At 39.1% G+C, this 26167-nt stretch overlaps 1 protein-coding gene across 1 annotated transcript in view; it reads left to right on the top strand.

The window, feature by feature from the left end:
* The window catches only part of EBF1 (EBF transcription factor 1), a 385610-nt gene that overhangs the window by 272390 nt on the left and 87053 nt on the right, over positions 1-26167 (top strand). Inside the window, exon 9 of the mRNA XM_014786137.2 lies at positions 12411-12544. Within this exon, the coding sequence (XP_014641623.1) occupies positions 12411-12544 (134 nt within the window). The remainder of the gene's footprint in view (positions 1-12410; positions 12545-26167) is intronic.

Here is a 26167-nt window from a genome sequence, read left to right on the forward strand (position 1 = left end):
GCCCTTTAAAAACTTCACAATGCTAGTTAATTCTCAGCTATTGATTAAGTGCAGAGTACTGTCTATCCAGTTTGTGAATGAATGAGGTCCCTGCCTGCAAGGGATGTGTTGACAGTTGGCTTGATTTGTGTACATATATACATGCCCAGTTATACACATACACACACACATATATCAAGATAAAAGTTCAAGGAAAAGTGCAGTAAGTGACAAATGAGTGGGAAAGACATGGAGGAGGTCACTGAAGTGTTAGTGTCCTGTAGACTGGGATAGATAGAAACAGCTTCATGCAAAAGACCAGTCTTTTTGTCAAAGTACTGTTTGACTGGGTGGAAGTGAGTGGTATAACCTTCCTGAAAAAGAAATGGTGGAAATGTGCAAAGCATGTTTGAAGACAGTAGCTTTGTAGAGCCTGTCATCATCATCATCTTCATTATCTTCCTCTTCCTTCTCCTGCAACTCCTCCTCCTCTTCATTCTGTCTCCCATTTATTCATGGCTTACTCTGTGCTGAGCTCTGTACACGTAGATTAACTCATGTAAACCTCACAACAACCTCATGAGGTGGGTTCTCTTATAATTATTATTCCCAATTAAAGTGGTAGAAACTGAGGCTTAAGAAAAGTAATTTGCCCAAGCTGGTAAGTGGTGAAGCTGGAATGTGAGCTGAGGCTTCCCTAAGCCAGAGCCAGTGGTCTTTACCGCCGCCAAGTCCTGCCTTCAGTTTGGGAGAGGTGGGAGTGAGGTTGCAAGGAAGAATCAGCTAGACTCGTGGGGGTGGACTTAATCCTGTAGGCTAAGGGGAAAGGACAGAAAGCTTTTGAGCAGGGTAGTAACATTTTGAAAGCTGGCATCTGAGGAAGGTTATCTGGGTTTTGATATGTAGATGGATTTAGCACATAATTAATAATCCGATAGTAGAAATGAAATACAAACAGGCAAGTGTGTGTTCGCTCTTTGCAATCCAGATAGAACAGCCCGGACCCCAAAGAGTAATTTTTGAGGAAGCTGAGTCAGTCCAACATGGAGTTTAAATGGAAGTGGAGTTCCCACTCTTCTTTGCTCCTCTATCTGGATAAATTTGATGATACACATTCTGGTGCTTGTGACGTCACTGATCATCACCACGGAAACATCTGTGCTATAACAAACACTGGAGTGCAGTGTCACTGGATGTGTCAGGGAGGAGAGGAAACTGGCTCAAAATGATAAGGCTCTCAATAATAAAAGTTCACTCAAATACATTAGCAGTAGCAGCCTTGGTGGTGGAGAGAATTATAAGCATTACTATTCTGAAAAGCACAGAGCAGGACTTGTGCATTACTAACGGTTGGGCAAGGTTGATTTTGAGATGATACTCACATTCAAAACCCAGTTTCCTTAAAAAGTCACTATCTGTGCTGTCTTGCATGATGACAATAGAAATCCTTCAGGAGCAGGGAGCTCGTCACCCAAACTGCTTATTGAAAATCTACACGGCAGAGGAAGGCTAGCTGGGGACTTCTGTGTTGTTCTGGGAGAGAACAATCAGAAACAGACTTGGCAGTGGTTGTTGTTTTGTGTTTATTGTTTGATGAGTCAGTGGCAGTATTAGTTGTGTAGTTGCAGAAATTAATAACTAAAAGATGATTCTTGGCCCTTCAAGGATTTATGGAAGTGGCACACTAGAGGAACAGATCATGGACTGAATCCAGCTCTAAGCTGCATTTAGGTTTGGTTTACATGGTGCTTTAAGAAATGATATATTTGTTGCTTCACAATTTAAAAAAAGAGATTTAATATGAAAATCTGGATTTGCAGATTCTCTTTATATTCAGAACAGCTGATAGTTCTGGACCCACAATCTCAAATGGCAACAGTTAGGTCAAACGGAGAAGTTGTGTCCCTTTTGGGTGGCCATATACCCTATAGTTAGCCACAGTCCCCATCTCTCCCATTGTGTTGCCTGTAGCCCATTTTATTTACTTACCTTTCTCTCTGGCCCTGTGAGCATTTGATTTTGTGATCATTGTTGGAAGGATTAGAGATTAATTATTCCTAGCACAGTTCCTGGCATATGGAGGGCACCCCGTAAATGGTAGCTGATTATACTTTGTCAATTACAAGGTCAGTTATTTAAAGTTGATCCTTAGATCAGTATCCAGTAGAACTTCCTGTCATGATGGAAATGTTCTATCTCTGTGCCATCCACTAAGATAGTCACTACGCACATGTAGCTGTTGACCACTTGAAATGTGGCTAGTGTGACTAAGAAAATAATTTTGTTTTTATGTAATTTTAGTTAATTAAAAATTAAATTTCATTAGCCACATACGGCTATTGGCTACCATATTGGGCAAAGCAGATTTAAGTTATGAGATTGAACATCCAGTCAGGTGTCCTTGTTTAGAATAAAATGTGGAGAACAGACATTGGGGCCGTGTGTGTGAGCGTGTTCATTTTACAAGAGATTGTTTATAGTGGGCTTCATCACTTAGGATCACCTACTTCCAGAAGGAGAACCACCCTTATCACCCGACTAGAATTCTTGTCAATTTAAGAAGCCAAAGACACATGTTTTACAAGATGTTTTATGTACATTCGTACCAATAAGCATAAATCATCTTCAACTCGAATGAAAAGTTTTGCTGTTCTCTGCCCCCTGACTGTCCAGTTAAGGGAACCACATAAATATAATAACTAGACCTGTGTGTCGTAAAACCTAAATCTTTTGATGAGCAGCTTGCCCCTGCCATTCATGATAGCATAGAGCCAAGAGCCAGCATTACCAAGAGGACTATGGAAAGTTGACAGAGGCCTGATAGACTGCTAGAGGGATACTCTGTTCCTAGGGCCAAGGCTCCACGGGCTGCCGTCTCTTGTGGTTTCCATTACAGACATTACATGGAGCACATCTAGTGATCACATTGCCGTAAACCAGCCACAGAGTAGGATTCTAAAAGATCCCTCTTCTAGGCAACTTATTCATTCATTTGCACATTGTTTGCCTGGGAAGTTTCTGACACTGAGCTGCTTTGCTGAGCCCAGCAGTCAGAGCCCTCCCTTCCTTCCTTTGTCACGGGGTTGGAAACCCCAGAACCATCTACTATCATCTATTGGTAACTTACTAGCCCCTGTCCTGAAAGTTGCCCTAACCCAACTTTTCCAGCTGATAAATAAGTAACTTCACTGCTTCTAGGGATATATGCTCAGGAGGGCAAAACAAATGTCAGCCTGTTTCATTCAAGATGAAGCTCTGAATTACAACCCCCCTCAAAAAAGCTTCCTGAAAAACATAGAAAATCTAATTTTATCAAATGATGAGTAATACCAATCCTCTTGTCATGGAAAAAAAGAATGAAACACACACGAATATATTCTGCTTGGATCATTCATCCAATCGGAATTATATATCATCATCTGTCTTATAGTCAGATTCTGCAGAAAGGATGCTACGTCTTCCTTTTCTATCTTTGTGGGCAAACATCACTGTAAGCCCCTATTATGACAGTGAATTGAATGAGTCGTAGAATTCAATAGGAGGAGAACGACAAAACCCTCTAACAAAAAAAGTAGATTCTATAAACTTTTAAAATTTTTTGCAGAAATTTTCCAGAAAAGACCAAGCTGGTATCAGCTGAGACTAACTAATGAAATGTTAAATTATCCGCATGCATCTATGTTTTTAATGCTGAATTTAGTCCGGCTCCCAGACACTAGGAGGCTAAAAATTCATATTCAGATAAGGAAAGGCAAACCTTGGCGAACAGATGGAGCAGAGTTCAGCGTAAAGGTTTAATCCTATCAGGCCGATTCCTGTATGACCATCTGGATAATCCGACACACACATTCAAGGCCTGTTAAAAATACGACTCCAGCCAAGATTAACGTCACAGATTTTCCACTAGACTTGCTCATATTTGACTTTATGATTTTCCAGGCCCAGGAAGATTGGTTGCGAATAAAGACTTGAGTATTCCTTGAAGAAGCAGTTACATGTTTTTTTTAACCTGAAAAGTGTTTCCTCTTTTCACAATATTGGATGTCCATTTTTGGAAAGTTATTTTCATTTCTTTTTCTTCCCTGGCTTTCATATCTAGAACTTTTCTTACAACAGGATAATAAGGAGAATTGGGCTAAAAATAATTTTGTGCATGAAAGTTCTCCTTGTCAGGAAGAAAAGAGTTGTTTACTTATTGTATAATCAGAAGCAAGTGAATTTACTATTGTTGCAACAAATATTACAATTGGATCCATGAATAATTCATTTTGAGGATTCTCCCACCCTCCATGATAATTTTTTCCCATTGCTTTGCAATGGAGTGGCTGACAGTCATAGAACAAGAGAAAAAAAAAGGAAAAGAAATAAAGCTGATGGTAATATTTGCCATTAGCTGCTCAAAGATTAATATTTTGTACATTTTAATTTTGGGTTTGGTAGATCAAATATGAGGTGGAAAACTACATTCTCACTTCCTTGAGTTATAAAATTCTGAGATTCCGAAGTGTTTATAACAAACAATTTTTGCATATTATGAAACAATGCTGTGTTGCGTGTCATTAAATCAAAAAGCCTACAACAAGTCTTTCAAGTGCAATTTAGAAGTTACAGGTACATCAAAATGTCAAGATTTTTCACTGCTAAATTGTTAAATAACCTTGAGTAGTGAACCTGAACAGAGTTCTGGATCTCAGATAGACAAACTCAGAAATGCAGAAGGGCTTGCCCTGGAATGTTTGGATTACAGTTGTTGCACCAGGAATTCTGTCCTTCCCTTGCTCAGATGCTGTGTCCACTGATTGTTGAGGCATTTTGCTAATTTGGAATAGAATAAGAAAGCTGCAAAATAAACAGGAAGTAGATACAATTTGGGCTTGGTCTATATTTAGCAAATGGCATAGTTTGGAATTTAGCTATTGCACTAAGTTTAGATACACCTAGATATCCCCACCAGGTTAACTCTGCCTTAATGTCAATGGATGTTGGATCTACGTTTCCATCTAGTGACCAGGATTTTTCCTTTTCTCTTTTTCTATAAGAGCCGTTAATGTTGTCAAAGCAAAGGGTTTTCTTGCCAAATGAAGTCACTTTGGACTAAAGGATGAAAAACACTTGAAATTCTCAATCTCCTCATTTAATATTTAATAGATTTAATTGCATCTGGTGTTGAGAAATCTCTATATCATGGGTTACATTTCTCTTCAAAGTGACAAACACATCATCTCACACACACACAGAGGCTCTTTTGCATATATAACATATGATTATTTGCCAAGTAATATCTAAATATGCTAGTGGATGGAGCAATAAATGCAGACCAAGAACAAAACAAAACAAAATAAAAACCCTAATAAACAATAAAATGCTTAACTGCATAAAGCAATTACTGAAAAAAATAAAGGAAGACAGAGATAAATCTGGTAACTCAAGTTAAAGCAAGAGCATAAGTGTTACAAAGACTGCTACACCTTGAGGGAAGAGACTGTCAAATGTGTTCGTTCGTTTGTTTCTTAGCTGACTAGGAGTCTGTGGTAAGGTCCAAGTTCTGAAAGTGAAGTTTGCGCCGGCTGGTGCTGGGGTTCAGGTCAGGCATTCTAACCGCTGCGGGTTTCTGAGGCATCCAGTTGGAGGGTGGATGAACCCAGAATAGATTTGCCTCCTGTACATGGTGAAAATATAGAGGGCCAGTCTTCCCACTAGGGCAAACCCTCTGTTTGTCTTTCCTGGCCAGTAGCTGCCAGTTGTCAGGATCAAAGAACGCAGGTGTTGGTGCTACTGAGCTGTGAGCTGTCAGGAAAATCATCATTTCACCAAAAAAAAAAAACAGCAAAAAAATTGTTCCCATGTACCGGGAAGAGCAGATATCTGTGTGCTGAGTCCAAGTGGGGGTACTTTGTGTTCTCATCAGTCTCTAGAACGGCCTGCTCCCAAGCACAGCCTCACCAAAATCAAGTGGCTAGAAGGGAGAAAGGCCTGAGATTTTATGAGGTCACAAGTGTCCCGTAGAAATGAGCTGAGCTCATGGGTTTTGCAACATTTTCTGCCAAGTCTCAAAAATTTGGGACAATAACATTAAAGTCAGTTCCTCATTTCTGAAAAGACTGCCATTAATATTCATTCCAAGTAAATGAGAGCCTTAAAAAAACATTCTACTTTGGAAGGACTGGTACCAAATCCACCTCCTCAGTAAATTTAGCTGGCCATGTTAGCAAGTTGCTGGATTGGAAGTTCCTAGGAAAGTTTTACAACAAACTACATACTCTGGAATGATGAGACTGTAGGATATTCTAGTAAATAAATAAACTGTGGTTAATCGAGAACTGATGATAACAGTAGTTATTATAGCAACAACTAGCATACTGTGTGCCTGGCACATAGTAAAACAAAACACAGTAGGCACTTTTTGCATTTTGCTAGAAGTCTATGAAGTGGACATCCATTTGGAAACTGCTGCTTCGAGTAAATGCCTTAGACAGGGTACGTGACTGCTTCAAAGTTGCACTGAATTGTAGATGTGGCATTTGAACACCTGGAGGTTTTGCCTATTTTCAAATACTATTATACCCTGAATATTAAAATCAACTTACGTAATTGCATCTTTCTATCTTTACTTAGAAGCCAGTAAGGGCTCGTGCTGGCATCTTTACCTCCCAGTAAGCATCAGTTATCTGCTCTGTAGAAATGCCCATTAATAAAGAGTTCTGGTTAATAGAATGCTGGAAAAGGAGAGTTTACATCTTTTTGTATACCATACACAATAGAAATGGAAAATAACCTTATATCCACTTCAGTGGAATTTCATCTTGAGATTTACAATGGGATTAGAACATTTCTAAATTTGTGCATTTTACCAACTGATAGAGTGTTGTTACTGCAGCATATTTGAACACAGGAATGGAGAAAAAAGCCAAGGAAGGCATCTCTAATGAGGCTTCCATAACGGGACATCAACTGTCGCAGAAGCCTCATTTTGGGGATCAGAGATGTTAAATGCTGAACCTGGCTCATCTATACAGCTACCCCAAACAAGTGAGGTATTGATCACAGCACAAAGAGATTTCAGAGGCAAAAGTAAGAGCAGCCCCAGGACCCTGCTGATAGCTGTACACACCACTAATTCACCTCCATGGGCAGGCACCTCTGAGCTCAATTAACCCTTATTCCCAAGGCCGCCCATAAACCCCGAGGTAAACATGACTCTCCTGGCCCTTGCTTTCTATCAATGAAATAGATCATTTCTATTGGAGGCTGAGGTGCAATTCCAGCTTATAAATTCACCTTGCTAATAAAGAGCCTGATGCTTCCAATGCGAGTGAGCAGGCACTCGAATCTTGTAACATTGATTCTGTAAATCAGAAAATTTTAAACTGCTGAGGGCATCTGTGATTTCTCCTGCCTTCTGTGGCTATTGGAAGGAAATATAAATGCTCTGGAGGTAGAGCAGGTGATAGCAAACGTCCCCTGGTGCAATTGTCTGCACACAGAACATTAGTTGTTAAATATGTACTGGAGGCTGAACGATTTCTTTCTTTTTTTTTTTTTCCCTCAATTCTTCCCTCTCTTTTCCTTCTCACCATGACCATTGTTCGGAAGCAAATTGGAAATCTGGTAATTAGGCCCTGACTCACGGTGTAGTATTAGAGTCTTGAGCCAAAGTTCAACACCCTGAAATGAAATTTAAACCAATTAATCTGTTAGATTTTTATCGCTTGTCCGTGTTTTCTCAGCAATTCCCCCAGCACGTGGCCTTTGATCAACTCTCATACAAACGCTAAAATGTGTGCCTGCTGCTAGCAAGATGGGAATGACATTAACATGGTACTCATAAAACAATCAGAGCGGAGAAGCCCTCAGACACGCAGGGCAGAGTAATATTTAATAAAAGCGCACACATAATCTTCAGAATTAGCATTTTGTGCCTTGCAGTACCTTTGGGAGAAGAGCTTTTATTTGTGGAGTGATCATTATTATAACAAAGAAGAGCTACCTAATAATTTCCACTTTAACTCTGCAATGTGCCACGAGCGTTTCAGAGCCATTATGCTAAACTGTGGTGGGGTAATCATGTTATTGTCATAGTTTGAAGGAAGGAAAATCTCCTCTATTTTGGTGGCTGTTGGGGATGGGGGGAGAGGTAAAAAAAAAAAAAAAAGCAAAAAAACCCCCTTAAAATCCCAAACTTTTATTTTTAAGAAGATTTAGAACCAGGAATTGGCTTGCTGTGCTTGTGAATACCTAGAGTGTGAAAATTCATTGGTAAGGAAGAAAGAATCTTTTATTAATTAAATGAAGATGTGGCTGGTGAAAGTGATTTTGTATTCAAATCTTCTCCCCCTCCCCATTCCATAATATTTTCTTGGAGAAAGAATTGTATTGATGATTACACTCCTGGGCTGGATTGAAGTCTTTTATAAATCTTTTCACCTTCAAATTCCACTGAATACATCCACTGTGACTATTAACAACTCGCACTCCTTGTCTTTGCTCTGTGTCTCTGGGTATCCTGAGTGAAAGAAAAACAAGTCCTTGCCTGCTTCAGGTGTTCTCTGAGCTTTCTCAGAGAAAACTTACCCAAAAAGAAGAGAGAAGGAGAGGCTCAGGATCTGTTAGTCAGCACAGCTGGGTTTTTTTTTTTTTTTACTTAGTATCAATTTGCTTTAAAAAGTACAACTTTTATCTTTCACAGAATTCAATGGTCTACTGTTACTTAATTTTTTTTATTATAGCGTATTACCTTAATATGTGCTCCTTGAAAAACATTCAAACCATACAGATATCTATGGAGTAAAATTTAATAGTCTCCCTTCTCTGTCAGCCCCACTCTAGTCACATTGTTTTTTCATACGGACCCACTGGGAACCGTTGGTGTACATCCTTCCAGACCTTTGTCTATCGTACCTGTTCACACATAACTACACACACATGCACACACACACTCATGCACAGACAGGCTCATACATATCACTTTTTAAGTAAACAGGATAACATTATTCATTAGAGTACAAATTGCTGTTTTTACTTAGTAACATATTTTGACATCTTTCCATGTCAGTTTATAAAAATTTTTTTCATCCATTCTAATGACACTTTTAATATTCTCTAGTACAAATGTACCATAATTTATTTAACCACTCCCTTATTGGGGGCACCTAGACTCTTGGATATTTTACCATCAACACTGCTGTGAACATTTGGGTACCTGTAGTTTTGGGCATATTTGCAAGTATTTCCTGAGCTGCTTTTAATCTGGCAAGTTTGTTTGTGACTGGGATAAAAATGTAAAATGGTACTCTATGAATTAAATCTAGCCCATAAACATTTTGTTTAGCCTACGCATTTTAAAAAAATATTGAATTAGTTGCCAACATTTAAAGATTAGGAAATTTCACATAAAAATCTGGGTTCTCATCTTCTTTGAAAAGATCTGAAGACCAGACCACACTGGGCCTGTGTTTGTGTGGAGTTACCAAAGGCTGGAGCTGACTAGCGGCTACTTCCTTTAGATGGGGCAGGTATTCTGTAATTGATCAGCGTCCCTGCCATTTCCTATTGCCTCCCCAATTCTGAGTGTCAGTGGCTATCCATCTCATGCTTGTTCTGAAACTCTGAGTTGCATTATTCATTTGTATTTCTTGGCTTGGCCTCTGTGGATCTGTAAGTTCTTAACAACTGCTTCTGGGCCTGATCACAGTGTTTTCCACCTTGCAGTATTGGCATTTTAGAGTTCTTCATTTTGGGGGACTGTCTCACGTATTGTTAGATAGTTGGCATCCTTGACCTCCAGGTACTAAATGCCAGTAACATCCCTTCCCCACTCCTCTCTCTCAGTGGGACAACCCATGATTCGTTTACATATTTTCCAAACTTCCCAGTGGGAAAGTACCACAGAGCTTCCTCTCAAGACTACTATGATGTACAGATGGACAGGAGCATCTCTGGAATCCTTTGAGGTCTAAACTCAGAAAGGGCTACATGACTTACCTGTTCTAAGAATGGCATCTAGTATCTAAGCAGGAATAGTGGATGGTGTTGAGTATAGAAGTAGAATGGATTGAGGGGTGTGTTACTCTTTTCCTGGAGTACTTCCTTCAAAGCTTTTTTCTCCAAAAAAAATGAGAAGATAGTATCATATATTATCTCCTCACAGGTTATCTCTGGAAGCTTGATGATCTTTTTTTCTCTGACTAGTTGCCATGTAGCTTTGTTTCTGCACAAAGTTGCTCACAGAATTTGAAAACATTATCCCTTTCTTCAGGAAAAAATGTTTGAAAGCACATACACATACACACATATATATGTACTTTCATGCCTTCTCTATCCTACAAATAACAAATAGAAAGAAGAGGGACGGGGTCAAGTCTAAAGCCAGCAGGTCTTGGCTGTGCTAGTGTAACATATTGAGGAGAGTCAAAGATACACCAACACACCCTTCTGCCTCCTTCTGGGCAATGATGAGAAAGCCTGAAGGAGACCATATCTAAAGAAAGACACTTGTGTGATTAAAAAAATAAAATTTAAAAAATTAAAAGAAATCTCAAAGCTAATACAGATATAAACACCAAGGCTATTTTGCGGTTTAGGAGGGTAATCACTGGGTCAGCATTTAATGATACCACTAGATTCCACACTTTGCCATCAGGCAGGTCTCCTTCAGGACCAGTTCAGCTAAACCATATCCTATTCTTCTTAGAAGTATCCAGGGTTTTAGCAACACCCTTTCTGCTCCACTCTAGCAACTAAGTAAACTGAGTTAGAAATTAAGAATTAAGATTTTGAGACATTAACTAGGATGTTTCCAAACTGCTTTTATTTTAAGGATTTTACATAGTTGTTAAATGTAGTTTTTTTCTCCTATAAATTGCTTGAAATCATACATCATATTCTACCATTGGTTTGGGAGTACTCAATCATGCATTTAAACATTTTACTTTTAAAGAAAAATTTTAAGAAAAAGTCCCATGCCCGTGGAACATTGATCACAACCCTTATATGTGTTAAAAATTGGACAAGAATGGTCAAGTCATGAATCGTTTACATTTTCTTGATTAATGATTTTGTTTTTGGGAGAAAGTGGAGGAGAGAAAAGGCATCTGAACTGCACAGTTTTAGTTGTAAATGCATTGCTCTGAGTTCAGCCAACATGAAATGTTTAGTTTGGATATTTCCTAATTTCTGTGTGCAATTTTATAACATTAATTTGAGTCAAAATCAAACCCATTCTACTTGTTTTTGTGGTGGCACGTGAGCAATGGTCCCTCCGGGCTGGGCTTAATATTTTCTTTTCTTCTTGCAAAAGTTAAAGCATTACATTTTGCCAAATTTGACAAAGTCCAATAACTTTTGCCAGTTTTTTCCCGTTAAAATTAACTGGTGCTCTCATTGGCTTCAATACTTGGAAAGTCAGTCTTGGATACTTAATAAACATTTTGTTAAAGAGGAGGGTCTTGTTTTCTCTCCTTGTGCAATATCTCCTCTGCTTTAGGATTTTGCTTTGTTCCTGTTTATAAAAGTATCATGAGAACAGCAGCATGGCATTGTGAAGTTAAAAATCCGTGGTGTCACGAAGGTGCCCTCTGAGAGATTTCAAAGATATAATTCTACAATTATATTTACGGCCGGTAATTCTGTTGAAAATATGCCATGCTTATCAGGCAAACCACCTCCGGTCTGTTTGGAATCACAGTATTTGCAAATTATTTCCCATCTCCAAGGGCCATTTATAGTGGAAAGAGAAGAGATATGCAATTTTGAAAAAGTCCATTCTAGAGTTTTATGTCTGGGAATGACAGCAAAGCCAAGGTCATGGGATTGTCTGTGGTTCAGCCCTGACTCAGCTACTTGGTTACATAATTCACCCTGAGTGACCTGCATACTTTGCATCTGTAAAATGGGATCCATGACATGTGTTGAAAAAAATCTTAGTGATTTTTAATGAGGAATGTTGCTATGTTAATGTTACAGATAGAAGGCCTGGAGCACGAATAATTTCCAGATCCAGCCTCCTCTCTTTCTTGCTTTCCATTGGACAGAAATGTTTATCTAAAAATCTATGGATTTTCTTTTCGGGAGATATATTTAATAATGAAACAATTCATAAGGTTTCCAATATATTCCCCAAAGTCATCTATTTCTTTTTAATCTTTAGCATTTCATAAATTAAAGTTTGCTTGTTTTATTTCATAAGATTTCTGGTTTGAAAATCATTTGGGTAAAATATATGTATCTCAGTAGAAACAATGAAAAGAATGCTTTTAAAAACTGAAATTGCACCCTTAGGTTTCAGGTCCTCATATGGCTAGGAAATGCTGAGATCTTGAGGGACTTTCTGTTAGTGAAAAGATAAAAGATTTTTTTTCTTTTTCTCAAGTCTCCCATCATTAAAGTTTGGTTCTAACAGCAGACTCCTTCTCTTTTTCATGTGTGTTGAAAAGCAGCTACTCCCTGTATCAAAGCCATCAGCCCCAGTGAAGGATGGACGACGGGAGGCGCGACTGTGATCATCATAGGGGACAATTTCTTTGATGGGTTACAGGTCATATTCGGTACCATGCTGGTCTGGAGTGAGGTAGGTGTTGTCTGAACATTAATATCTAATAGTTTGGTCTAGTTGAGGATACTGTCTACACTTGAATTTCTAATAGAGTGTGTAGAATTTAGTGGTGCCACTCTGGGTGGGCCAGCTCCAGTCTACAGAACTCTGGGGAACTAGGAAAGATAGGTTGGGTTTACCAGGAGGCAACACTTTCTCCTGGAATGACTTCCATCCTCTGGCCCATAACCACCCGGAGAGCTTTTGTTTTGTCATTTGATCCGTTGGGCTTGCCATGGTATGGAGGTCCTAGTGTATATTGGGAGTTGGAAAGGAGATGTGAAGTCACAAAACATGTAGGAAAAGCCCCATGCAAACTTGAGCAAGGTAGTAATCTGTGAATATTTGTAGATGGAGTCTATCATAGGCCCGTCTTCAAGGAACACCATTCAAATGACAGTAATAAGCCAGGTGTAGGTGGTTCTTGACTTATTCGGTGACTCTTCATCAGAGAGTGAATGATTTTCTGGGGAAACCTACAAGAACCCAGGGCTTCTTTCAGCCCTAGGAATTTACAGCTCTTAGTCATCTCAGTGTGTAACTGCAACCATGTGAATATGACTATGTACTATTGTGCAGTGCTTTCCAGCACTGTGATCATTATTTTAACCTGCCAGTTGACTTGTCTGGCAATAATCAACATTAGCTCAAGATTACAAAACAGAAACATCACTTTTATATAGATGCCATGGCAAACTTGCCTTTGCTTTCCAAATTCTGAACCTAAATTTCTTAGCCAGAATGTCCAGAGGCCCTTCTCGTTTGTCTCACCAAAGTTTAGAATCAAAACCGGGTTAGGGCTACAAGGTACCATAGAGCTCATTCATCCCACTTGCTTAGTAAGTAGTCATATGAATTGCTAAACTTTATTGAGACTTACTGTATGCTAAGCATTGTGCTGAGCTCTTGACATAGATCATCTCCATCTTCTCTCTACACCATGAGATAAATACTCTTAGCATGTTTCTTTTCTTGATAAGGATACTGAAGCTTAGAGATCTATGGTTACATAACCTGAAAGCAGCCACCTAGAGCCCACAGAGTCTAAGTGTTATGTATGTGGCCACACAAAGAAGTCAGTAGCAGAACTAGAGCTAGAACTCAGATTTTCTATTTCCATTTCTAGTTGTCCTCCCATGACACCACTGCTTAGCCCACTTAGGTATTTTATTTGTGTTTTCTCTTAAAGGGGCCATAGAGATAAGCAGAGTTAAGACTATGATAGTTGAGTATGTTTATCTTTCCAGAGCAGAGCCTGTCCTTCTTTCTAAGCCTTCTATGTGCACTGCGCACTGCCAGTAACCCACTCAGGCAAGCCCCGTGCCAGCCCATGCTCCCACTGCCTTCATATTTCCCACACAGCCAACAAGCAGTATGCACTTGGCCAGAGAATCAGACCTCTCGTAACAGTGAATCAGAGATGGGCTTCTCAGTCCACTAAACTAATTGTTGTCCAAGTTGGAACACCCCAGATGTGAAAGGTGGACTGAGCTTCCCCTGCCAGCTGCACCTCCTTCTTCGTTGGAACTATTGGGTTGTAAAATTAGAAGCATCACATACATGGCATATTTTGCTGTCAGGCTCGTGTCTTCATTCCTGCTGGAGACAGCAGTCCTCACAAGGACAGTCTCTCCCAGGTTTTGTGGGCTGTATCTTCATCCATTTCTCTCCCTCATTCTGTTGCTTATTATAGAAACTGGGGGAGGGGAAGAATAAATAGAATATGGACTTCTTGCTCCATGTCATTGTAGTCATAGTAAGGTCTGAGAAGTGGGGCTCAGAACTGGCAGTAAGTCTTATTGACCCTTTGAGAATAAGATGGGTTAGTCTAAAGCTTCCTTTAAAACCGTGTGCCTGTCTTAGCCCAAGTACACTATATTGGATGTGGAATAAGGACTTTGACACATCAGGAAATTATTAATATGTACCTCCACCTTGTTCCTAGTCACGGTCCTCCGGTTTTCTCTTGGTTCCTCCACTTCGTTGCCCTCTTTTAGGAATAGGTAAGGGAGGTTAAATTCTAGAATACCTAGATTTATCCAAATTGCTTTAAAGGACTTGTTTTCATAAAACAAAATCAATGCAGGTCATGAAAAGGAAAACCCATTAAGGCAATACTTTCGTCCTTTTCCCTCCTCTGTCCTTCCACTGTCACCGCCTTGCATGTACCAGAAGCTCCTCACAATGGATCTGGGTGGGTCTACCTAGGAGGTGAGGGTGGGGGACACATGCTCCTTCTTTGCCCACCCCCTCCTCCCAAACTGCTCTCATTTGTGGCTGTGTCATAAATCAACTATGATCCTTTCCTGTTGGAAATCTACCACGTCGTCTCCCAAAATGTTTGAGCTGATATTCTTTTAAAATAAATAAATCCCCTGCAGCATTAGCAGTTGGGTGTCTGGATGGAGGATTTTAATTTGGACTGTTACCATCATGATAGTCCTGACATTCAGAAAAATGAGGCTTGCAGAGATGAACTTTTTGGTTAATATTCTAAACTATTTATATATTTAGATTTTCATACAAGCTATTTGACAAATATGATGTTCTCTCTTTTTTAGTGCAGGAAGAGAGTTTGGTATTGCTCCTAATCCAAAAATCCATTACAATGGTGAGAAATTGAGCAATAGCTCAAAGTTACAAAGGGTTTATCATGTATAGGCACTTGATGAGTATTATTTTATTTATTATTTTATTTAATCTTCATGATAGCCCTGTGTTAGATACTCTTGTCATTCCCATTTTGTATATAAGTAACTGAGTGTCAGAGGGGTTAAGAAACCTGCCCAACATCACACAGCCAGACAGTGCTAGAGATGGGATTTGATCTACAATGTATATTTTTACAAAGGAAATAAAAGCCCAAGTTAATGAGAGAGCAAATGGAATCTTGAGAGAGGAAAGAGACAGAAAGAGGAGAGAGAAAAAAGATGTGGAGTAATCCAGGTGGTACAGAAGTAGAAGTAGTAGTAAGAGCAATAATAGTAGTAATTGTAGTGGTTGTTTTTAATCAAATACAATTATATAAGTGCCTTTTATTTTGGTAGGGGAAAAAATTATCAACCCATTTTGGGACCATTTCTTAGGCTTCCATTGGAAAGAATCAGAACTTGATACTGTGAATATTTAAGAGAAAATATTTATGAAAAAGCTATAGAAAAATGCAGAGTGTGACTTGTGTTAGCTAATGTTCATTGGACACTGAGTTCCTGCCAGGTACTATGCTAAGTATTTGATATGGCTCTCATGCGAGCGTCACAGTATGCCATGCTATTCTCATTTTACTGATGAGGAAATTGAGGCTTGGGGACGTTAAATAAGCTGTTCAGTTATCAAATGCTGAAGATGGGTTTTTTTTTTTTTTTAATTATTTATTTATTTTTCCCCCAAAGCCCCAGTAGATAGTTGTATGTCATAGCTGCACATCCTTCTAGTTGCTGTATGTGGGACGCGGCCTCAGCGTGGCCGGAGAAGCGGTGCGGCAGTGCGCGCCTGGGATCCAAACCCAGGCCACCAGCAGCGGAGTGGGCGCACTTAACCGCTAAGCCACGGGGCCGGCCCTGAGGATGGGGTTTGAACTCAGACAGTCCATCTCCAGGGCTCACCTTCTTAACCATCCATGATTTAGCCAATGCCAAAATTTTTACCCTAGGGTTTACCTGATCAGACCAGGGTGTAATGCCTACCACTGCCATTGATGCTTGTGCTGGGGGTATCTTAACAGTTACTGTCACCTTCTAAGGTAGGGTAGACTTGGCGTGTAGAGAATCAGAGGGGTAAGAACGATTCCTCCATTTTCTAGTTGTTTATGTTTGTGGTTGGAGCCACTGGCTTCTTTATCCTTACGAAGGATACATGTCTTGGTTAGGGGCAGAAGAAAATCTCTTTTGTCTACATAAATGACCTTAGGCAAGACGGCTAACCTATTTGGGCCTCATCACTAGGGTAAGACCCTGATCTATCCAAGGTCTTTGTCCCCCGGCCACAAGATCTCTTGAGGTTATGCCACCTCTAAAATTTAGTATTTCTAATTTTAAATAAACTTTTCTCTCTTCTCCATTTCCTCACTCTATAGCCCAAAGCACTCAGGAAGCAGGCTGGTGGGCCAGGACAAGCAGATAATATTTTAGATTAGCAGCTGATGCTATTATTTGGAGTCTTTTTTTAGGTAAAGAATTTTAAAAACGAGCCAGAGAAAATAGGGCTGGCTTAATTTACCCTCATCTGTGCTCTTCCCCTACCAACCCAATCTTTTGCAAATGAGTAGTTCAGTTTAGCTCACTGATTGCCCCCTGAGGGCTGATGGAAAGAAAGGTGGCACTCCATTGTTCCTAACTCTGGGCTGCCTTCTGCCAGCTCCCAAGTTTGGGGCGAGCTGCGTGGCTTTCTTGTTTATTTGGTTCACCATATTTGTTACTCTTCATTGTTTCTCGCCCTTTCTCCTTTCTCTCTTTTTGGAAAGCAAATTATTTTATTGATACTCTTGTGCTTATCCTGCCTTACCCCAAGAGACTTAAAAAAAAAATCTCTTGGGGGCTGGCCCAGTGCCATACTGGTTAAGTTCACATGCTCTGCTTAAGTGGCCCAGGGTTCACAGGTTTGGATCCCAGGTGCGGACCTACACACCACTCATCAAGCCACACTGTGGCAGCGTCCCACACACAAAATAGAGGAAGATTGGCAACAGATGTTAGCTCAGGGCCAATCTTCCTCACCAAAAAAAAAAAAAAAATCTTGGTAGAGTTTTATATAAAAACTTAGGAAAACCCATGGGGTTAATGTGTGCTAGTATTTAATGTGAGCTGAGTTTTTTCTTGACCAGAGATGTACTTGGTTGTTTTCGCTTTTCCACCAACATGTGATTTGGAGGAGGGAGGGGCTCCTGCTACTGGTTTGTAGAGCTAATCATTGTTTTAATGTCTCCTTCTGAATTCCTCTAATTTCTAAACATTGAATACTGGTTGGCTTGCCTGCTGGGTGTCTAGCACTGGGATAGGTACAATGGATGATTAAAGTTAGCCTTTTTGGGATCTGGTGTTTTATTTGGAAAGACAGCTTGCTCCCAGAAGCAAATTAGAGAGTTATATAATATATTTATATAAGCCAGTGTTAAATTTGTGGTTTAAAATTCAAGGCAAGGTTTTAGAAGGCAGAGAGAGTGGTGTAGTCAGAAGTAGACTGTTCGAATAACCAATCAAGCTCCTATTATGTACAGATGGATCTCTGTGCTAGGCATTTTAGGCTCTCACAATCCTTTTATTTAATCACTGTAATCTCTGAGAGAATTTATACAGCTTAAGGTATTTAAGCTGGATGTAAAGAAAGTACAGTGGTGGGGCTGGTGAGGAGCTGAGGGTGGCGGGAGCTGCAGACGTCATCCAAGCAGAGGTTTAGATTGCATGGCATAGCGTGGGCAAGGAGCCAGTCAGGAGCCCTGGATGTTCATTGCAGCCCTTCCGTTGCCCAGTGAGAGGATCTAGATTTTAGTCAATGTTGGTTGCCTCAGTTTCCCCATCTGAAAATGAGGGGCTTAGACTAAATCCTCTTTGAAATCAGCTACAATTCTAGTAATTCTTTTTATCTAGAGTTTACTCTCTTGAGAATCCCCCCAAAGTAAGAAGGGAGGAGTGATGATGGACTAGAAGTAGCTTCTTTTCTTCCACCACTGTTCTTTACCTGTAGAACACACTTGCATTATACAAATAGTATGTTTATTTGCAAAAAGGTTCTTTGAACTTCATCAAAACCACTTAATTAGCCACAAAATTGGATCTCCCTATTGGTATGTCTTTAGTCAATATTTTTACTCTCTACACCTCAGATTTTGGTATCTGATATAAACCTGAGACTTATACCACAATGTTGCTCTAATTCATCTTCCAGATAGTTCTATGGACTATATCAGTTCTTTGGGATATCAGTAGGTACCCCATGGGCGATATGAGGGAGGGAGGTTTTTCCTGGTAAGTTTGGGAAATGTTGAGTCGGATAAATTCAACTGGTCCTTGTTCTAGGACTTGGCAGAGCTTCTGAAGTACTAACATGCACTTTGACTATCTAAGACGTAGTATGTAGCATGTACCAAACTTTTGTGACCACAGAACCCTTGTTTTCAGGGATCACCTTACAGGAGAATGTATTGGCAATGGCTGAAGTGCATTTGGATTTCATGTTAATGAAGTAAAGTCATGAAATTCTATCATGAAGTGATTGGGATGGGGTAGATGTGAGAAAATGTCTGAAGTATCTGCAGAGTATTATTCAGATTAGACATGGAATGCTTAGAGCCATTATTCTTTAGTGCTGCAAGGCTCTGAACAGAATTTCTCTCATATTTTGCATCTGGTTTTAGTCAGTGCACACTTGGCATTAGATGCCATGTGATTTTGTAGGACAGCTATATTTAAAGATTGCCGGGACCACTCAGCTCAGATGGGTGAAGCCCGAGTTTCATCAGTGTATGAACCAATTAGCCTCACACGGGGGGTACACACTGTTTTTTTCATCCTGAATGTTTTCTTCAGCTGCATTCCCAGAGATAAGGAGAAGTCAAAAGAAGCTGCCGAGCGGGGAGACCTTAGGGTGAACGTAGTTGGGTAAATGGCGGTTTGGGAAAAGCAATTTTGCTGCTTGAATCCAAAAAGTTGGTAAACATGGTTTTAAATGCAGTCCTTGATTGCTTTCCTTCTTCTTATCCATCTCTACTTTCCATTCTCATTAGTACACATAGCTCAGAGGAAGGATGGTAAATAAAAAATAGTATTTGCTTCTTGGTGACATTAAAAAATGAATGGCTACAACTCATACAGGTTCCCACTGGAAGTTTCCCAGGCCTTTTTGTCCAACCGTGATTTTTACTGAACCACTTGTAGAGTCACAACATGCTGAGGGCTTTGAGGAACCTTTTGAGTCATCAAGTGCAGCTGTTTTATTTTGGACGTGAGGAAGAAGAGGCTCCAGAGCCATTCAGTGACTTGTCCCAGGAACACGTTAGCTACTTAGTGCTGGGATTGTAGCCCAGTTCTCCTGACACTGACCTCCCCTCATTCAGCTTTCTCTTGTACCAGGTTTTCTTATGATGTTTCCATAGTCTTTTAACATACGTCCTTATATTACCAAACCCTCCCATATTTTATATGCGATGACATTGGCACTCTAAGACTGTTATACCACATTTATATGAGATACAATTCCACTAAAATCAAAAAGAAAATTGAGAAAGGTGGAGAAAGACATTATCTCAAATATCATCTCTTTCAAAATCTCATAATGTTAATACGGTACAATGTAAATAACTGTGTCATATACTGAGGCTTATATGTATAAATTTAATTCAAAGTTGATTAAATGCATGGTTTAAAATAATTCGTAGTTGCCTGCTTTTTCCTAAATATATAAGTTGCCAAGTCTGTATTCAACCTGTACTTATTGATCACCTATTAAGTGGGAGATGCTTAATGCAAAATTATAAACTTTATTTGTAAAGAATAAAAAGAGCAATCTGAATCAGTTGCATTGAACTTTGAATGTGATTTTGAAGAACATCTTTGAAACCCAAGTTTTTTTATGGGGAATCATTTCTAAATGAGCCAGCATATTAAAAAAACAGATTAAAAATAGTCTAATGGTGGGGCTGGTTCAGTGGCGTAGTGGTTAAGCTCACGTGCTTCACTTTGGCGGCCTGGGGTTCACAGGTTCAGATGTCGGGTGTGAACCTATGCACTGCTTATCAAGCCATGCTGTGGCAGGCATCCCACATATAAAGTAGAGGAAGATGGGCATGGATGTTAGCCCAGGGCCAATCTTCCTCAGCAAAAAGAGGAGGATTGGCAACAGATGTTAGCTCAGGGCTAATCTTCCTCACCAAAAAAAAAAAAAAAAATCTAATTGCCTTTTTAATATAGTTACATAGTTACAACCATGCTCACCTTTTTCCCTTTAGTCTATTATTTTTATTTTTAATGACTAAGGCAGTTGAAATCTATCCCCTATGTTGATAATTATGGGATAGTTAAAAATGACTTTAAGATGACATTTTCAGCTAGTTGCTTTCAGTACATTCAGGAGGTACACGTATGTACCTGTAACTAGAAAATGGAAACCAAAGAAGTGTGATGCATTTCTAATTTTAACATGAATTGAAGACAGAATTCACACCTGGCTGCAGTCATTTGACTTTATGAAGAGAATGGATATCTATATAGTGTTGTGTTCATTTCATACATGTGCTCCATGCTGATTGCTGGATGGCTCCCTGGTGCTCTAAACTAAAGCCTTCCTCCTTATACAGCCTTACCTACTTCCTCTTTCCTAAAGCCACACCTCCTTAGTTTGGGATTCAAGCCTGCCCATTTAAGGTTCTGATCTTCCTTTTTTTTCCCAGTTATTTTATTAAGGTCATAATGGTTTATAACATTTGTGTAATTTCAGGTGTACATTACTGTTTGTCAGTTTCTGTGTAGACTGCATTGTGCTCATCACCGATAGTCTAGTTTTTATCCGTCACCATATATACGTGCCCCTTTACCTGTTTCACCCACCCCTCAACCCTTTCCCCTCTAGTAAGCACTAATCTGTTCTCTTTATCCATGTGTTTGTTTATCTTCCACATATGCGTGAAATCATGCCGTGTTTGTCTTTCTCTGTCTGCCTTATTTCGCTTAACACCCTCGAGGTCTGTCCATGTTGTTGCAAATGGGACGATTTTGTCTTTTTTATGGCTGAGTAGTATTCCATTGTATGTATATACTATATCTTCTTTATCCATTCATCAGTTGATGGGCACTTGGGTTGCTTCCATGTCTTGGCTGTTGTGAATAATGCTGCAATGAATATAGGGGTGCATAAGTCTCTTTGAATTGTTGATTTCAAGTTCTTTGGATAAATACTGGGTAGTGGGATAGCTGGATCGTATGGTATTTCTATTTTTAATTTTTTGAGAAATCTCCACACTGTTCTCCATAGTGGCTGCACCAGTTTGCATTCCCACCGGTAGTGTATGAGGGTTCTCTTTTCTCCACATCCTCTCCAACATTTGTTATTTTTTGTCTTGGTGGTTATAGCCATTCTAACAGGTGTAAGGTGATATCTCATTGTAGTTTTGATTTGCATTTCCCTAATAATTAGTGATGTTGAACATCTTTTTATTTGCCTGTTGGCCATCTTTATATCCTCTACCCACTTTTTGATCGGGTTGTTTGTCTTTTTGTTGTTGAGTTGTGTGAGTTCTTTATGTATTTTGGAAATTAACCCCTTCTTGGATGTATGATTTGCAAATATTTTCTCCCAGTTGGTGGGTTGTCTTTTTGTTTTGTTCCTGATTTCCTTTGCCTTGCAGAAGCTCTTTAGTCTGATGTAGTTCCATTTTCTTTTCAGCATCCTTGCCCACTAATTATCTTAACTTATGCTCCAGTCACATCAAGTTGTTAGCTGCTCCTTAGGCCCCTAATGATTTTTCAACAGGGCACGCTTGTCTTGCATATGTCATTCCTCCTTCCACCATGCTTTTCCCTCCTCTCTGTGCCCGAATCCTTCTGCCCTTTAAGATCCAGTAAATTACCACATTTGTCTGTGAAATCTTCCCTTGCAGCTCCAGGTATTGAATATTTTCTCTTCTTTCTAAATTCCTATGTGGCCTTATCTGACCCGTGTTATGTTCCTTATAACTTTATATCTTTAATTATTGTGATTTAAGGGCATGCTCTCGCCTTTGGAGGTAGGATTCATGCTAAATTCAGCTGAGTCTCCTACAGTGTCTAGCACAGAACCTTGCACACTGGAGGCATTAATTTATACAAAATGGTGTTGAATGACACTACTTCTTCTTTCATTCATTCATTCAAACAAATCCTCCTTATTAGCAATTGTTGTATTCAATGACGTTTCAAAGTGTCAGTACCAGATAGATTGCAGTTTAGTTTTCGTTAATACATGTGTGATTAGGTAGTTTATATTTAGACATATTTATTGTGCAATAAGGATGCACATAAATACCTTAGTGTAAATCTGTTGGTTATGGTAAGGATTAAGTAGTAATAAAATTAACACTTTTTAAAATTATTTATATAAATGAGGCCTTCTCCTAAATTCATCATAGGCATTATATCAATTAATCCTTATAATAACACTAATTAGATAGCTAGCCCTCTCTTCTTGTCCCACTCCCTTCCCAGATAATGAAACTCAAGGCCAGAGAGGTTGAATGACTTTCCAAAGGTCCCACAGCTGATAATTTGCAAAGTTTGGACTTGAACCAAAATTCATCTGACTCCAGAGCCATCTCTTAACCATCTAATAAGAATGTAGTGAAACCTCATTTATCCAGAGAGAGTCTCAAAATAAACTTAACTGTCCAAAATTCAGCATGAAACCAGAAGTAAGCGAAAAAAGTAAATATATAAAATAAAAGACTTTGGGGTAACCAGAACAGTTATTTTTAACAAACTGTGTTATCTGTTTTCCGAGGTCATAGCAAATTAGAAGGAGCAAACTAGAGGCGGGTTGTTAGAAGCAGGCTCAGTGACAGTGGAAGTGACAGCTTAATGTCAAGGGCAGAAATGGAAAACCTAAAAAGCAGACGCAGAACTATATTACTGTGCAGCCGTTAATGACTGTTCATAATGACAGTGACCCTGAGTCATCAAGAAAGAGATGACGATTATATTCAATATATTCTCTCTAAAACAGCGAGATATGTGTAATGCATTCTCGAAAGACTTCCAGTGAAAGCAGTTGTAGTGGCACAGAATTAAAAGGGGTTTGCCTTGGGTTTTCTGTAGACTCACTTCTTGAAGAGACGTGTTAAATGAGGAATTGCTGAATATATGGGCAAGTATCAATGTATACAGTATGCAATGTGAGCTATAGCACAAAAAATGTTAGGATGAGTCTCTGTTTAGTATCTTATAGCTTTGATATCCTTTTATTAGAACTTTAAAAGACCCTAAAAGTCTTTTGTTGAAAGGTGAGTTTTTATTCCCTGCCACCCCATCTATCGGTCTTTTGGCTTGTATATTTTTCTTTCCTAATTCCATAAGCAAAGATTCTGCCCTACAAACCACCGATTTTGATAACATTCAGCCTCTTCCATAAATGTATCTGGCTTTTGCTTTTTCTCTTATATTTTAATTTTCAAACAAGCAAGCAGCAACCTAGGACCCTAAGCCAGGCCTGAGTAGGGAATGATGTTCCTTCTTGACTGAATTTAGGAAAACAAGCCTTGAGAAAGAGCTCATTGTGCAGTTTCAAACCACAGGGGCTGGCATTACTGGTGTCCAGTCCTCTCCTTCTGGAATACTCTGGGCCTCAGGAACTCATCAGCGCTTTTCCAGCTCCCAGATGGTCAGGATGGGATCCAGTCTTTAATGGGGCCCAATTGGCACAAGATTTACATCCTGGGAAGAGAGCTGGAGAAAGTTTATTTAAAAAATAAGTTACCGAAAAATAAATAAATAAATCTACCCACAAAACCAAAGGTAGTTGAAATATAATGTATTTATTTTAGCCTTTTTCTCCCAAATTTGTTATTTTGAAAGATGATCTTGTTGCTGTTTTGTTTTGTACAGTTAACTGCATTGATTTAGGGCCCTAGTTAGTTTCTTGGTCAGAAGAATTGGGTAATATATTTTTGTGAATGCTTAATGAGAATACCAGGAAGTTTGTAGGGGCAAAGTGAAAAGATTTTTTTTGAATGGGTTTGATTTTTGAATGGGGTAGTATTGATTATTTCTTTTTTTGTAGATTTATAAGGAACTTTACTGAATCTTTGTCCTAATTATTAGTGGTGGTTAATGGCATCATGGCATTTATTCATTCGTGTTCAACAAGTGTTTATTGAGTGCCTACTAGTTTCCAGGCACTGTTAAAACTGTATTAGTAAATAGAAGTGAAAACAAGAAAGACAAAGCTCATATCCTTATGGGGCTTATAATCTAGTTGGGGGACGCAGACAACAAATAGGAAAATATGTCTACATCTCTCTACTACGTCTGTGTCTATGGCCATATCTATATGAGAGAAATTTCAGACACTGTTAAGAAATACTGCTGATTATTCAAAAGCTAGGCTTTAAATCACCCATTTAACTCAATTCCTGAGACTTTAGTTTTAAAAGTCTCCTCTGACATTCATACATAAAGTTTATCTTTGGGAATTCATGTGACCCAACATATTTTGCTAAACATTGGTTTAAAGTTATTTTCTTGAAAGGACAAAAGGAAACCAGAATGTTTGTGAAACAGTAAATGTCTCCACTGGCTTTCTCTCACGTTCCCTGAGAAATCATATACTGCCTTTAGACAGGCAGTTCTTGGGAATGAAAAAAATCTGTGTTACGAAACCGGCAAACTCTGATTAGGGAACAAACCAGAATACACTGAGGAACTCTGGAGAAGCACTGGCATCCCCTGATTTATGTTGTATCCACTTCAGGGGAATAGAGATATAACATGGAGGTTCAGCCAGTGCAGTCGCCAAGAATATACACTTTTCATATTTCAGCGTCCTTTAGGAACTCCTGAAAATAATATTTTTAAATGCCGTGTTTAACTTCAGAAAGATGAATGTTCTAAAGTGGAAGGAAAATAAGTTTGCTTGTGTGGTCACTACCACTTTGGTGTCTTTTAAAAAATCCTTCGTCAATTTTGTTTCAAAGCTTTAATTATGCTTTTATGTTACCATTTCCTTATTTAAGTGTCTGCTTTATGTCCATCACTCAGCACCCCCTGCCTATCTCAAAAGAGATGGGTATTATTATACTAATTGGGGAGGAGGGAGAATGCTGTGAGAATTATTAATACATAAATTAAAAAATTAATCTGGAAAGTGCTTTAGGGTCCCCAGAGAAGCTCTACCCAAACACAAAGCATATTTAACATTATTATTATAAGTACTCCCGCAGATCAGATAGGCCAGTGCAGTATGAGATGAGTAAACTGAGGCACAGAGGGTGACAATGGACAAATGGGTCAGTGTACCTTAGAACACCCAGCGCCTTGGATGTGTTAACACCAAAAAGCCACTGTACCAGTGCCCACTTTAGGCTTTTTCTGGTCATAAGTGTAATTATTTTTCCAGAGAAGAAACTTTTTCTTCCTTTAATTCCTTCTCTTTATAAAAGTCTTTGCTTGTTTTGGACTTTTTTTTTTTTTTTTTTTTACGTTTTAGTGTTGAAAGTGATTAAGGCTAAATATTAAATCCTAAAGCTAGTAATGAAAAATCACTTTTGTGCTTTCTAGTAATCCCAGTTATTTTTTTGGCTTTGTGGCTTGGAACTTCAAATTGCATTTATTTCATATACTCCCATTGGTTGGAAAACATGCATAAAGTCTTATCTTGGAATTGCTTTTTTGTTTTGCTGAGAAATAATTCTCAGCTAGCCTCTCACCAATAAGCAAGGTTATTTTGAGTACCTACTGTGTTCTTGGAACCTTTGAGGTTGTAGGAGAAACTGAGGACCCAGTCCACCCTGTCAACAGCAGAGGTAGGGTGAAAAGTACAAGTACCAGGAATGATGGAAAAACAATAAACAGTAGTAGGGAGGGACAGCCATGGTTCTGTAATGGCTGTCATCAGTCAGGCAGACTGGCCACTTCTAATTGG

The sequence above is a fragment of the Ceratotherium simum genome, chromosome 4 (assembly GCF_057802395.1).
Source record: "Ceratotherium simum simum isolate JZ-2026a chromosome 4, ASM5780239v1, whole genome shotgun sequence".
In the NCBI taxonomy this organism is placed as follows: domain Eukaryota; kingdom Metazoa; phylum Chordata; class Mammalia; order Perissodactyla; family Rhinocerotidae; genus Ceratotherium; species Ceratotherium simum.